Genomic DNA, 15482 nt, shown 5'->3' on the forward strand with positions numbered 1-15482 from the left:
CTGTGAATCTCCCACTCAGGCCTCCCTTCTTGGACCAAACAACTTTTCAGCTGTGTGTGTAGGAGTGGGTGAGTCAGGGACAGAGGCAAAGGGAAGAGACTTTCGCTCCACTGCCTCGTTCTTTTCTCTTTTTTGGAGAAGTCAGCGTTTTGGAAACTCAGAAGCACGGCCGAGAAGTTGAGTGAGGAAGTTTGCATGATTATTTGAGGTTTTCTTTTCTCCGTCTTGTCCTGGAAGCCAGAGCAGAAAGAGCGAGGACATGCCAAAAAGCGGGAAGGGAAAATCAGGTGCAGATTTTGAAAGACTTGAGACAACAAGGGCGGAAAAGAAAGAAAGAAAAAGAATGATCAACACTGGGAGTGACAAGTGAAGCCAAACTGAAGTTGGGAATTGGAGGCACAGAGCCTTGTTTTGGCTCACTGAACTCCCCCAGCCTTTTTTGTGATACGGACCAGTGTTTCCAAGTTGGGAAATTATTCTGAATTTCCACCAGGATTTTTGGCGAGTGTGATCTCTGTTTCTCTCTTCTCCTTTGGATCCATCCTTCAATCATTCTCCTGGGTGCTGACTTCACCGTAGATTTCGTCACTTGTTTTCTGGTGCAACTTCCACGGCAACTTCTCTCGGTCAGGGTCAGCAAACCTGGGAGTTGGATTCTTGAGAGAAACTGTCCCAGTCTCTCCCTGGTCCCCCCATCCTGCTGCCAATGAGACATTAGATCATCTCGGGAACTGGGGTTTGGTGGGATTCTTCAGTTTGGGGAAATGGGTCAACTTGGCCGGGTTTTCCTCTCCTGCCTGCTGGCTTGTTGGCTGGGCATGGTCAGTGCCCAAGAAGGTGAGTTTATGTCTGTGTTTGTATCTGTGTGGAACAAGCTACATACCACTGGTGGTTGGTCAGTGGAGACAGGGAACAGGACGGCTACGGAGTGCTGAGAGCCTGCCTGATGCAGCGCTTCGAGTTCTGGATGTGGGACAGAAAGACCAAGGTTCAAACCTGCACTCATCAAGTGAGGCTCACTGAGAGGCAAAGCCATCTCTCAGCTTTAGCCTACCCCACAGGGTTGTTGTCCAGAGAAAACAGGATAAAATCTTTCTCTGGCCACGACGCTCGCTGGGTAGCCCTGGCAAGTCACTGCCTCTTGGCCGAGCCAACTTTGCAGGGTTGTTGTGGGGATAAAATGGGGGTCATCACATCTGTGCTGGACTCCTGGGAAGAAAAACTGAATAGTTTACTATTTATTATTGTTCATAAGCCTCTTGGTGCCCTTCCAAAGAGCTCAGGACAATGTATTATCCAAACACAATAACCTTGTGAGATAAGTGGGATTGAGAGGTAGTGGTTGGCCCAAGACTGCCTTGTGAGCTCCGCAGCTGGGCAGAGGATCTGAACTGGTCACCCGCCTGGGTCCAACTCCTCCTCCGATACTCTGCCGGATGGATGTCCGTGGTCCTGGCCCCCCCAATGCAAAGGAACACCAACATGGTGGGATTTCAGCCCCCTTTCATCCCCGAGCCTGGTGGTTTCAGGGGGATCAAGTGTTGGGAATCAAGCGGGCACTTCAGAGGGGCCTGCATCTCCAGGAATTTCCCCTCTCCAGGTGTCTCCAGCTGGGACACATCAGTCACCAGCAGGGCTAGAGCTCAGCGGCTCCCTCTAGCCGCCCCTCCTGGGTCTAGAAGGGAAACTCGACTCCTTTTGACTCCTTCTTCGGTGTTACAAGCCAACACCGCCATTGTAAGGGGAGCCGCAAAAGAGGACAGCCAGGCTGCAGTTGCAAAGGTGTGAATTGGCCGCTCTCAGCTCCCTGGCAGGATCCAGCCTCACAGGCCCCTCCTGCTGCTATTTATGCCACGGCTTGGAGGTCCATTGTGTCCTACTGAACTTCTCAAGCAAGGAGATGGACCAGGCATTCCTGTCCCAAGGAGTTCAAAAAATCAACCCGTTGGCCTGGGAAAGTCAACAGAAAGAGGGGAGGCACAACAAGAAATGAACAGAAAATGCAATGTCGACTCGGATCTCAGGGCGGGGAGGAGGTGCGGTTTAAAAGGGCCAAGCCAAAGGTTCTCAGATGTGGGTCCCCAGACGTGGCTGGACCACAACGCCCACCATCCCCAGCCATAAGGGCCGGCCATTGTGGATGGGAATGGTAGAAGTCATAGTCTAATAACATCTGGGAACCCACATCTGAGAATGACTGGAGCCAAGGGCTCAGGAAAAGTGGACTTGGAGCAGGGGGAGGCCACCTGTGGATTGCCTAGACTACAACTCCCATCACCCCCAGCTGTAATAAATTGTGACAGGGGGTGATGGGAGTTGTAGTTCAGCAGCCTCTGGAGAGCCCCACATTGCCTCCCCGGGCATAGAGGAAGGATTTGAAAACATAGCCAGGGAAGTGGCCTGGAGTCTGAGTCCCCAGGGATGAGACTGAAAGCAGTGCTAGAGCTCAGGGGTGTCGCTACAATTGAGTGGGTGGGTTCAAAGAACCTGGGGCCCCCCCCCAGCTCCTGAGGGGCCCCCAGCTCCTCTGCCATGCCGCCGGGGAGAGGGATGAACATGGGCCCCATTCTCTCCTAGTTACATCCCTGCTAGAGATCCTAAGGGCTTGATTTTGTGAAAAATGTTGGGGGAGGGTGGAATACTGCGTCTGAGTTGCCCACCTTACTGAAGTGCAAGAATGTGGCTTTCCTTTTGTTGTTGGATGAAGTTCCTTCAGATGCATGTGGGTGAAATGGCCGTGGGCGTGTGTGTTTTTGGATTCTGGTTAATGGCAAGGGGTCAGCCCGGAAGCGAAGGTGATGGGCTGCTGAGAGGTGGTTTTTCATGCTATGCACATGTGTTAAACCTGGAATAATGACCACCACCTAGGACTGTATTAGTCATTGCTTTAAAAAAAAACCAATGGCATTGAAAGGAGAGGGGAATCTACCCTTTTGTAGCCAACCTAATTATCTGACAAGTTGGGTTAAGGGGAAAGTATTTTGTGTTCTTGAGCTTGTGCCCTTACATGGAATCTTCAGAACGGACTCTCGTATGATATTTGCATCTTCTGGAATATTTGCTAGAAAATGGGTGGGCTTCGGGAGAGAGAGTGCAGTTCAGAAATAGATTTTAAGGAAGCTCCCAGCAGCCCTGGAAATGGAATCCTCTCTCTTGCGGGGTTTTTGAACGGTTGTACAATTAAACAGACAAACTAACCGGCCTGTCTCCTCCTCCTCCTCCGCCCTGGGAGGGATACCTGTGTTTCTCACACCCACTCACCTCAGCACAATTCCCGGGTGGCTGTGATGTGGGATGTGGATTGAGCCTGACTTAAAGGAGGAAAGAAGGGTCTTTTTTCAGCTCTGAGGCAGCGGAATTGACATAGAACAGGTCCAAGCAAGGATTAGTTTGATACAACTGGGTTTGACGAAGGGGGAAGCATTTTGGAGCATCTTGGCAGAGTTTCTGTGCAAAACTGCACAGAACGTGTGCATCATTCCCTTGTGGAATTCACTGCCACATGATAGAGTGATGTTCACGAGCTTAAGTTACTAAAGAAAAAAAGGATTAGAGAGAGAAGGATTATTCCTTTAGTTGCAGCTTGGTTTGCAGAAAAAGGTAGAGGTGTGCCGGTCAAGTCGGTGTCAACTCCTGGCGACCACAGAGCCAGCCCTGTGGTTTTCTTTGGTAGAATACAGGAGGGGTTGACCATTGCCTCTTCCTGCGCTGTATGAAATGATGCCTTTCAGCACCTTCCTACATCTGCTGCTCGATATAGGTGTTTCCTATAGTCTGGGAAACACACCAGCTGGGGAATCGAACCGGCAACCTCTTGCTCCCTAGACAAGATACTTCCCTGCTGTGCCATTAGGTGGCTTTGGTTTTGCAGAAACCAGGAGTTAAAAATGTTCATGGAAGGCGATAAGCACAATCATCTGCTGATGTGCCTGGAGACCATGGGGCTGTTAAAGGCACAGGAGTTGTGGCTGGTAAAACAAGTTGGCAGCCCTCTCCATGACAAGAGCCTGGGGCCAGTGAAGAGTTTGGGCTGGGGTCATCTTATTATTCCTTCGCCACAAGCAAAGCCTAGGAGATGTAGAGAGCAACCTTGCCTTCCTTGGCTTGCAGCTGGTGTGTGTGTGTGTGTGTGTGTGTTGCAGCTGGTGACGGAAGCATTGGCGGTGGTGGTGGGGTCGAGGGAGCATCTCTGTCCAGCAGGGGGCCTGTTTGTGACTGAGGGCCCCCACCAAGTGTCAGCACTGAATGCGGTCACTAACTCAGAAGGGAGGAGAGGGGGCCTCCGCCCCAAGGCCTGTGCCAGCTCTTTCCCTCTGGGGCTGGGAGAGGCTGGTTTGTTTCCATCATTTCTCAGCAATGTCATGGAGGTTGTAAAGGGACCAGGGCTGGGGGGGGGCATCCAGCCCACCCCTCTGCAGCTCCCTGAGCCCCTTTCCTCTTGGCTCCAGAGCAGTCCGCTGTGTGTGCCCCAACCACAGAGCAGGTGCAGAGCGCGAGGGCTGCCAAGTACCCGATCCTGGACAGCACATGTCCGTGCCCCTTTGTGTCTACAATGAAAGAGGGGCAAGGGAGGGAAGAAAGCGCAAGAGAAGGATTGCGTGTATGCTTGGGGGGGGGGGGCGGGAATGCAGGGTCTGACGAGAGGGGTTTCCATCCTGCAGAGAGAAAGAGAGAGAGAGAGAGCGTGAAGCCCAAGAATGAGGCCTGGCTTCCCTCCAAGTCTGCATCTTTGTTTCTCATGCCCTGGAATGCGCCCCTCATTGCTCGAGGGTTAACGGTGGCTGCAGGAGGATATTCCAGAATTGATTTATGAATCAGCTGCCCCTCCTTCTCTGCCCCCCACCCCCACCCCACACACATCCTCTGGGGGTATGGTCCCTCCATGGCTCTTGCTTGCAGAGGGTGGCAGAAAGCCTCCTTGAGAGACAAGGAAGGAAAGGGCCTGGTCCCTGGAGTGGGGCTGTTTGACATCGGAAGCTGCCGAGTCAGTGTCAGACCCTTGCTCCACCTGGCTCTGTGTTGCCTACACTGACCGGCAGCAGCCTCTCCAAGCTTTCGGGGAGGAGCTTTTCCCAGTCCTATCTGGAGAGGCTGCCAGGGGTTGGACCTGAGAGAGGCGCCTTTTAAAGTGGCGGTTCTCTCTTATATTTAGTAAGGGGAGAGCAACTGGCCTTCTCCATCCCCAGCACAGCCTCCCTCCAGTGGCTGTGGCTGGTGCACCTACCTCATGCTTCTTTTTCGATTTTGCGCTCTTTGGGGACAGGGGACCACCTTGCTTAATTTACTTTATCTTTCTATGTAAACCGCTTTGAGAGCTTCTGTTGGGAAGCGGTAGATTAAATGTCCGTCGTAATGGTGGCAGAGTAGACCATCTGCATGAGCTACGGACCCATCCCAACACGGGAAGCGGCCTTCCACCTAGTCAGGCCATTGGTTCCCCTAGCTACCCACACTGACTGGTAGCCGCTTCTTCAAGCCTTTCAGGGAGGAGTCTCTCCCAGCCCTACCTGGAGATGCTGCCAAGGATCGAACCCGAGACCTTCTGCCTGCAAAGCAGATGCTCTGCCGCTGAGCTAATTAGTTGGCACAGAATAGCAATTCCCCAGATGTTGTTGGACTACAACTCCCATCATCCCCACCCTTTCATCACTGTAGCTGGGAATGATGGCAGTTGTAGTCCCACAACATCTCAAAGTTGGGAAACTCTGGCATAGACAAAAAATAAGCTCCTGGTTACATATATGCTAAAGGTAAAGTTGTGCCATCGAGTCGGTGTCGAATCGTGGCGCCCATAGAGCTCTGGGGTTGTCTTTGGCAGAATACAGGAGCGGTTTCCCATTGCCTCCTCCCACGCAGTATGAGATTATGCCTTTCAGCATCTTCCTATATCGCTGCTGCCCAATATAGGTGATTCCCCATAGACTGGGAAACATACCAGCGGGGATTCGAACCGGCAACCTCTGGCTTTTTAGTCAAGTCATTTCCCCGCTGCGCCATTAGGTGGCTACATATACAGAGGCTAATGTGGATTAGATCTCCTGCTCCAGTGAGCTTCCTGGCTGAGTGTGGATTTGAACCGGAGACTCTCTAGTCCTAGCCTGACATTCTAACCACTACCTCACTTTGCCCTCCATGCCTCTCTCATATTTCTGCCCCAGCATATCCCATGATGATGAGTTCAGAGCAGGTTACCATTACATTGCTAGTCATGTGCATGTCTGTCCCCAAGGACCTCACAGTCAGCTTTCAGTTACTTAAAAGTTGTGGGGGGACTGAAAAGGAAAAGCCGGACAATTGTGGTGTTGTTTTTCAAATTAGTATTTTATGCAGATAAAAATCAAAAGAGCATAAATCTGTGTGTTTTACTTCGATTGGTTCAACAGGGAGTGAGGGGGCAAGCTTCATCTGTTGAACTCCTGCCAGGCATGCAGCTGTCGAAGTATCAGGGGTGGAGTTCTCGTGGATTAGGGATAATGCTGAAGGGGAGAGAGCTGTTTATAACACTTTGCTTAGCAGATTGCTGGGGCAGAAAAGATCTGCAGGGCCTCTAATGCGGGGAGAGAATTTGCCACTCCGCCCTGGCCCTCCGGGAACCTCGGGGAGCACCATTCTGGGGGATTACAGGAACTATAATTAAGCGGGCAGGGCCAGTGTGGCTGCCACCCTTCAAACTGGTGATGAAGAGGCGAGTAGCGACATCGCCCGCGGCTTGTCTAACAAGCCAGATTGGAATACCGACTCTTCCTTCTGCTGCCCCAAATTAATACACCTCAAAAGATGAGATTGGAAAAAAACCCCTACTATTGCTAAGGTGGTTGCCAGCTTTTAAACTTGTTCTGCTCCTCTGCCTTCAACAACGGCTTGATCTGCCAACCTAGAATGGAGAGAAGGGAACAGTTGTTGTTGTGCTGTCGAGTCGGTGTTGACTCCTGGCGCCCACAGAGCCCTGTGGTTGTCTTTGGTAGAATCCAGGAATCTTCCTCTATCGCTGCTGCCCGATATAGGTGTTTCCCATAGTCTGGGGAACATACTAGCGGAGATTCGAACCAGCAACCTCTTGCTCCCTAGGCAAGTTACTTCCCCGCTGCGCTATTAGGTGACTCTAAGGTAACAGTACTTCCCTCCATTCTAAAAAGCTTCATCTGTTGACCTCAGTGGCTCAAGCTGCCCTTCAAGGCGCAAAGGCAGGGCAGGCGATGGGTTTCTGTCCAGTGGGCTTCCCTAACTTTCCCCCAGGATGTAATTTTGATCCAGAGCTCTCAAGAAGAACCCTTCCTGCAATGCCAAGTTGCAGCCCTGGAAGATCTGAAATCAAAGATGTTTCTCTGATCATGTGCAGGCTGCTTTCCTTTCACGAGCAGCCACAAAATCAGGAGCTTAATCTTAGAATCAGGAGCAAAATCTTAAAAGCAAGAACTGTCATTTCTGAGCTGGAAGGTGTTGATTCCCAGGTTAACTTCAGCTGCGGCACTTTCCTTTGTACCATCCAGGGTTTGATAGTATCTCGTATACAACCAGTTATCTCATGGAACTGCAAATCCCAGAACATAGGAGGCTGCCATTTACAGAATCGGGCCCTTGGTCTATCAAGCTCAGTATTGTGGACACCAGGCAGGAGCCTTTCCCAGCCCGATCTGGAGATGCTGCTAGGGGTTGAAGCTGGAACCTTCTGCATGCAAACAAGCAGATGCTCTGCCATTGAGTGAGGGCCCCATTCTGTCCCTGATGTGGCTCATGGTGCGCTCTCTTCCTCCTCCAGCTCCGTACTTCCTCGACGGTCCTTCAAACCTGACATCCTCCTTGGGCAAGGATATCAAACTATCCTGTTCCATCCAAGCTCTTGGCGAAGCACCCGAAATCAGCTGGCTACGGGATGGCACCACCCTGGAGCTTGCTGACAGTAACCAAGTGCAGGTCCCCTTGAGTGATGAAGAGTGGAAGACAATCAGTGAGCTGAGGTGAGTACCCGGCCACCCCAAATGCTGGGGGTTTGTTGGTTTCTTTTATGTTTCTGTTTGAATATATATACACGGCTTTTCCCTGTTGTTGTTGTCTATCTATCTATCTATCTATCTATCTATCTATCTAAAAGCTCAAATTGGCTGAACCCATGGTTCAGTCAAGGGCCAGTTAGGAACATAGGGTTAGGAACTTAGGAAGCTGCCATATACTGAGTCAGACCATGGGTCTATCTAGCTCAGTATTGTCTTCACAGACTGGCAGCGGCTTCTCCAAGGTTGCAGGCAGGAGGACTTGAAACTTTTGATGCTCTTCCCAAAGCGGCTCCATCCCCTGAGGGGAATCTCTTACAATGCTCACACATCAAGTCTCCCATTCATATGCAACCAGGGTGGACCCTGCTTAGCTAAGGGGACAAGTCATGTTTGCTACCACAAGACCAGCTCTCCTTAATGTGGCCATTGGTGCTGTAAAGCACCGGGGTGGCAATGATGAAATATCTGGCTGTGATTGTGGGGTAATAGGATGCAATAAGAGGAAACCATACCCCTAAGAATGCAGAAGTCGTTGCATGCTGGGTTCAAGCTGTGAACTCTGCCACCTTCCTTCATGTGAACAGTTAATGATCTTCTGAAGATGGGGAATTGGCTGGCTGGCCCTGTGTGTGCATGTGCGCGCATGCACGTGTGCATGAGTGTGTGTGTGACTCACACAGGGAAATATTCTTTCCAATTGCTCAACTCCAAAGCAGGAGAACTTGGCGGGAAAAACTGGCTGGCAGCCGGCTTCTCTGGCTCCGATATTGTTGCGTTCTCTTCCACTTTTTTCGTTGCCCTCCTAGTTGGCAGGTCAAATGAACTGGGAAGAACCAGGGGGTGCAGGAGCTGAGCGGCATCCGGGACTATGGTACAAGCTGGGTGTTTGCAAAGGGAGGGGAAATGTGATGCCTGTTGCTAGTACGGAGCCAACCTTGGACAGAAAGCCTGAAAGAGCCATATTTCTTGGTTCTATGTCTAGACCGCCTTTCCTCTAAGGACCTCAGCGTTCTCCCCTATTTCCTCCCTTTTACTCCCACAACAGGACTGCTGGTCTACCTTACAGGGCTGTTGTGTTGGTGAGGAAATGTTACGTGGCATGCTTTGGACATTCAAACTGTGATATTTCCAAGAATTATTATTTGTTACTTCTACATCTGGCTCTGTGAACAAACGGAGAAGAGAGCTGGCCTTGTGGTAGCAAGCCTGACTTGTCCCCTTAGCTAGGCAGGATCTGTCCTGGTTGCCTATGAATGGGAGACTAGAAGTGTGAGCAGTGGAAGATCTTCCCCTCTTAGGGGATGGAGCCGCTCTGGGAAGAGCAGAAGGCTCCAAGTTCCCTCCCTGGCAGCCTCTCCAAGATAGGGCTGAGAGAGATTCCTGCCTGCAACCTTGGAGAAGCCGCTGCCAGTCTGTGAAGACAATACCGAGCTAGATGGACCAATGGTCTGACTCAGTATATGGCAGCTTCTTATGTTCCTATGTTCCTATCACGGCATCGTTAGGGCCAAACAGAATGTGACGTGGCAGTTCTATGCACAGGAGTGTGTGTGTCTATGTGTTTATAATGTTAATAGCAGACATAGGGGCCACATTTCAGCCTGAGCCTCTCCATTGGTCCCACACCATTTCCCTGAATTTATTTTATTTTTTTAAAAAACAGTTATATCCTACTCTTTCTTCAAGAAGCCTAGAACTGGTGTGCATGGTTATTTTTATCCTCACAACAACCCTGTGAGTAGGTTAGGCTGAGAGATACGTGACTTGCTGGGAGAATTTGTAGATCGCTGGGGCAGCCCCATCACGAGGCTAGGTGTGCCAGTCGCCTCAGGCGGCAGATAACTGGGGGAGAGCTGGTCTTGTGGTAGCCAGCATGAATTCTCCCCTTTGCTAAGCAGGTCTGCCCTGGGTTGCATTTGGATGGGAGACTGCATGTGTGAGCTCCATAAGATAGGGGATGGGGCTTCTCTGGGAAGAGCAGCTGCAAGCTTGCATGCAGACGGTTCCAAGTTCCCACACCGGCAGCATCTCCAAGAGAGGGATGGGAGAGATTCCTGCCTGCAACCTTGGAGAAGCCGCTGCCAGTCTGTGCCGACAATACTGAGCCAGATGGACCGATGGTCTGACTCAGCATATGGCAGCTTCCTGTGTCCCTGTGCCTCCCGCTCCATGAGGGGAGCTGCTCTTCAGATCTGTCCCTTGCAGGCTTTGGGGGGGTGCCTCTGCATGCATGCATTCCTTACAAAGATGGCAAAGGTTGCTTCTGAAAGGGGGCTGGCCCCCACCAGGGCCATGGGGGCAAGGCAACATTTTGCAGCCCCTGGCCTCAGGCTCCACAACACCGCGGGCCACCCTGCAGGTCCCTGCCCGAGGCCTCGAAGCCATTAGAGGCACTGAAACGTGTGTGAGGGGAACCTGGAGGAGGAGCTGCTGCTGAGAGGATGACCGTTGGAAACCCAGCTGCCATCTTGGGGAATGATTCCCACGCTGGTGTGTGTTGTTGTTTTTTCTTGGTCTCTGTTTCATTCGCTGCAGGGGCTCAATGAAGCCTTTTTCCTTTTTGCTTTTGTTTTAAAGAGTCTTTTTCCCCCTGAAGCTTGTATATTCATCCCAACGTTGATAAACAGCAAAAGAAACAAAGCGCAGCTGAAACAAACAAAAGCGCCCACAGACCTTTGCAGAATAAACACAAAACGAGCAGATTCGATGCTTTGTTTCTGGCTGCGGCGGCTGCTGTTGCTGGGGACGCGTTTGGAGAAAACAGGCAGCTGGTCCTCGAGAGCAGGGGTGGGCCGACAGCAGACCGTGGACCGCTGGCCCGTTGCCGGTGGGCTGCCTCGTGCCTGAATCACCAGGCTTGTCCTGAGGCAAGAATGAAGATCACTTAGCACGGATTACTAATTATTATTATTATTATTATTATTATTACATTTTCTATCCCGCTCTTCTTCCTCCAAGGAGCCCAGAGCGGTGTACTACATACTTGAGTTTCTCCTCACAACAACCCTGTGAAGTAGGTTAGGCTGAGAGGGAAGTGACTGGCCCAGAGTCATGGCTGAATGGGGATTTGAACTCGGGTCTCCCCGGTCCTAGCCCAGCACTCTAACCACTACACCACGCCGGCCCTTGCTGCTGCTCTCAAGAATTAGCGCTCCTGGGATTGGGTCCAAGAAGGTGCCTGCCTCACGTGGAAGATGTCCCCTGCTTACGCGGGGCCCGTTTTCAGCTGGTGCTGTACCCTCCTTGGGACCCCAGGCGTTGCTGAACTACAACTCCCATGATCCCCAGCCACAATGGCCATTTACTCCTTTTGCGGGGGGGGGGGGAATGGGGAACTGAATGAACCGCCTGACCGTTCTCGCTTTCCCCACCAGCATCCCTTCCGTTCAGCTCTCGGACATGGGGAGCTACCAGTGCACCGCCTTGGTGAACGGCTTTGAAGTCCTTTCTGAAGGAGCCTTCTTGAAACTGGAAGGTAAACTGCCGCCTGCGCGCCTGAGCTCAGCGGGGCCAGCCCGGCGGCCACGGCTCCCACGGCCACGGCTTGCCTGCAAGAGATCGAAAGGCCAAGGGAGGAGGAAAGGGCGAGAGAGGACGCTTGACCTCTAGCAAGAGGCACTGGGGCTCAACCGAGCTGGTAGCAGGGGCGCCACGGCACGGGCCCCCAAGGGACGGCTCAGAGCCCCGAATCTCACGACCCCTTCCGGAAAGGAAGTGCAGCAGTGGAGGTGTCTTCCCAGAGCAGGGGGGAGAGTGCCTAGCCTCACCCTGCTCGCTGCTGCTGCTGCTTTCTGAGGCCTCACTTAGAGGCTTACAAAAAACGCGCTCGAGGCAGCCACCCATTCTCAACTGCCCCCTCCTCGCCCCTTGCTCGCTTGCCCCCTCCCCTTGCTCGCTTGCCCCCGCCGCTCGCTCGCTCGCCCCCTCCCCGCCGCTCGCTTGCTAACCCCTCCCCGCCGCTCACTTGCTCACTCATTGCTTGCTCGCTGACTCACCCTTCCCCGCTCACCCACCCTCGCCCCCTTCCCGCCGCTCGCTCACTCGCTCACCCCTCCCTACCACTCACTTGCTCGCTGGCCCCCTCCCCACGTGTTCACTCACTGCTTGCTCGCTCACTCACCCCTCCCCGCCGCTAGGGTCACCCCTCCTCTCCGCTCACTTGCTCGCTCACCCCCTCCCTGCCACTCGCTGCCTCCCTCCTCCCCACCTCCCTAGCTCACTCACTCCCCACTCCTCTTCCCTATCTGCATATGGAATCGCCAGTGCCCAATCACCACGGTGCTTCTGTTCTGTTACCTCCGATTGGTAAAGCCCTGTGTGGGCGGGGCTTGCCACATACAACCTTAGTGTATTATATAGAGAGAGATTCTTGGGGAGGGCATGATTGAGTTAACTATCAAAAGGGGAGCTGTGGGCTTGGGCCCCGGATCTTTTAAGTACCTAGCAATGTCCCTGGTTGGTAGCCATGCTCTTCTGAGGACAGGTCTCTGCCCCAAGGAGCATGCAAACTTAAATTCAACATGGGGAGATTACAGAGGGAGGGGAGGCAGGGCTAAACAGAGGAAGAACGTGTGATTATTTCTGCGAGACTCGCTGAAGTCAAAGGATGGGTTGACATAAAGCCAAGGCTTTTCTGCTCACCTGGTGTCCTCCGACTAAGTGTGTCAGAGATCCTGAAAGACTGATGACACAGTCTGAAAAACAGAAAGTTCTATTCATCTATTAAATCTTTGTGATTTAACCCCCTGCCGTACTTCAGAAAGTATTTTAGTTTTGGTTCACATTTTCCACAAATCAACATTGTTTTAAATACAGAGGCTAACCAAAAGAAAAAAAACAATAAACAAAGCCCTAGACATAAATTGAGCAGGAAACGAAACCTCCAAGAAGGACAACAAAATCAGCATTGTAAGTGTAAACCAAGCAGACAGTGGGTCAATGATCCGTAAGGCATGGCAAGGGGAACCCTATGTATCAACTGCTCAACTTTGGCCCTCCTGCAGATGTTGGCCTACAGCTCCCATAATCCCTGGCTATTGGCCACTGTGGCTGGGGATTATGGAAGTTGTAGTCCAAAAACTACTGGAGGCCTTATAGACAGGGCTGTTACCCCGATTCTCCTTCAGAAGAAAGTGTGTGTGTTCAATCACACACCAGCCAAACCTACCCCGAAGTGCCTTCTAGATCCTTGGACCCACTCCACACACAAATCGGGCTTTGTCTTGCGAATTCTAGCTTATCTCAGTGTATTTCCGGGTTTTTAAAATGCTGGTTTTAAGCTACTTTTTTCTGAAAACACTGGAGCAAATAGGGAGAGGCACTGATGTAGAAACACGATAAGAAGGATACTCTGGTTAGAAATGCAGATGGCGCTCTTTAGAAAGCTCTCCCCTCCCCACCCCACCCCAGCAGGGTAAACACGGAGGCAAGCCATGTGAACTTGCATCAAAACAAAAACCCCGGGAGCAGAGGGGAGGGGCTGCTTCCCTCAATGCCGCGAGTGTGATTCGAAGTGGCTTCGCTCAACATTTACCCCGCAGCCTGAAGCCATGTGCGAATAACTCTCTGGGGGGGGGGGGGCTAAGCTGAGCAGGCCTGCTCTAAAGTAACCTGCAGAATTAAGTGGTGGGCCCCAATCCGAAGGCTTGTCATAGATGAATAGAGCTTTGGTTTTTTCGGACTGTACTGCTGATCAAAACTGTCGGCACACTCATCAGATAGACCTCCGGGAAGGCCAAGAGGCCTCTGCTTCAGGACTGCCTGCACAGACTTTAATTGTGTTGTGTAATCGTAGTAAGGAGGAAGTTCCTCACTTGTCTCATTTCATGGGAAAACGGAAGGCGGGCAAGAGGAATCCCACCTCTGAGCGACCTCCTGCTTAGCAGTCAGCAATAAATAAGCAGCAGAAGCAGGGCTGGGTCATGGCTGCTTGGGTATTTAAATGCAGCCCAACGTAACTTGGATCTCAAGGGTGGGGTGTGTGCCTGTGAGACAGCCCGGCAAGCCTAATGTATGGGGCAAAAAGCTCTGTACAATTTCAAGGGCTCACGACATGTGGGGGGGCGGGGGAGGGAAGTGACCTCAGAGCCGACGCACGTTGTGTTCTCTGTGTGTTATGATGTGACTGCAAATATCTCCATACCACTTTGCAACCCAAGTTCTGAAAGTGGTTCCCGTAGAAAAAAATAGGTAATCAATAAGTAAGATGGTCCCCCTCTCCTTGAAATCGCTTATGATCCAAAAGGAACATAAGCAATCGTTCCTGGGGAAATGCTGTGCTGGGGCTGGGTAAGGACAGTGGCTCTCCCCACTTTGAATGGTGCCTCTTTGCCCAGCTGTTCCAGTCTGTGTGCAGTGCAGATCTGTACACACACACCGACATTCACACATTCTGTCCCAGGCACATGCAGCCGTGCCCTTCCGTTCGGCACCCTGCACTTGATGGGGTGGGGGTCTGTACCCAGATTCACTTTTCAAATGCTAACTGGGCAAAGAGACACCTTTTAAAGTGGTGATTCTCTTTATTGAGCAGGGGGAGAGTAACTGGCCCTCTCCACCCCCATCACAAGACCTCTCCAGTGACTGTGGCTGGTGTCTAGCTTATGTTTCTTTTTAGATTGTGAGCCCTTTAGGGGCAGGGATCCATCTTATTTATGTATTATTTCTCTGTGTCAACCGCCCTGAGCCATTTTTGGAAGGGCGGTATAGAAATCAAATAGATACATAAATAAAATACAGTCCTTCACATAAAAACAAGTATGTGTGAACGGACACCTGAACACATGGACAGCATCATGTCTGAATGCCCACACCCCATCAGACATAACCCTGTCCTTGGTTCCATAAATGGCAGATGGATTGAGCCCCCGCTGGTTGGAACCGGAGCCTGTGGGGGAGGGGGGTTGACTGTCGGCCCCCCCGCCACAGCCCCACATCTGGATCAGCCCTCCAGTGGCTGTTTCCCCAGTGGGGGGAATTAACCACCCCTTGGACGTGCAGTTATGGGGGAGACTGTTCTTTTTAAGCATGGCTTGCTTAGACAAATTCATGGAGGACAGGTCTATCAGAGGCTACTAGTCCTGATGACCATAGGCTACCGCCAGGTTCAGAGACAGGATGTATCTGCAGACCAGTTACAGAGGGGCAGAGGCAGGAGAGGGGGCAGGCCTTCATCTCCTGGCTGGCTTCCCATGGGATCTGGTGGGCCACAGGTTGCTGGTCAAGGTAGGTCTTAGGTCTGATCTAGCAAGGCTGTTCTCATGTTCCTCTGGGAGCCCGTTCTGGAATGAATGGACTGAGACTGGGGCAGGGGGTTAACTTCCCCTGTCTCACTCCACGGTCCTGATCCGCGTGGGTGGGGCCCTGGTTTGGCTGCTTTTTGCAGAATAAACAATGAGCACAGACTTCAGAGTCACACCTCGCTCTGCTCATAGGTGACCTGGAAAATGCACTGCTCAGAGAATGGCTTCTCATTTGCAAATGCTCCAT

General features: G+C 51.9%; 1 protein-coding gene across 3 annotated transcripts in view; it reads left to right on the forward strand.

Annotated features, from left to right (window-relative positions):
* Positions 1-7: 7 nt before the first annotated feature.
* The window catches only part of AXL (AXL receptor tyrosine kinase), a 51929-nt gene continuing 36454 nt past the window's right edge, over positions 8-15482 (forward strand). For all 3 annotated transcript variants that reach the window (XM_053268361.1, XM_053268363.1, XM_053268362.1), the window contains exons 1-3: positions 8-837; positions 7760-7958; positions 11369-11469. In XM_053268361.1, the coding sequence (XP_053124336.1) occupies positions 765-837; positions 7760-7958; positions 11369-11469 (373 nt within the window). In that variant the 5' untranslated portion in view covers positions 8-764. The remainder of the gene's footprint in view (positions 838-7759; positions 7959-11368; positions 11470-15482) is intronic.

This window comes from Hemicordylus capensis, chromosome 7 (genome assembly GCF_027244095.1).
Source record: "Hemicordylus capensis ecotype Gifberg chromosome 7, rHemCap1.1.pri, whole genome shotgun sequence".
Lineage (NCBI taxonomy): Eukaryota > Metazoa > Chordata > Lepidosauria > Squamata > Cordylidae > Hemicordylus > Hemicordylus capensis.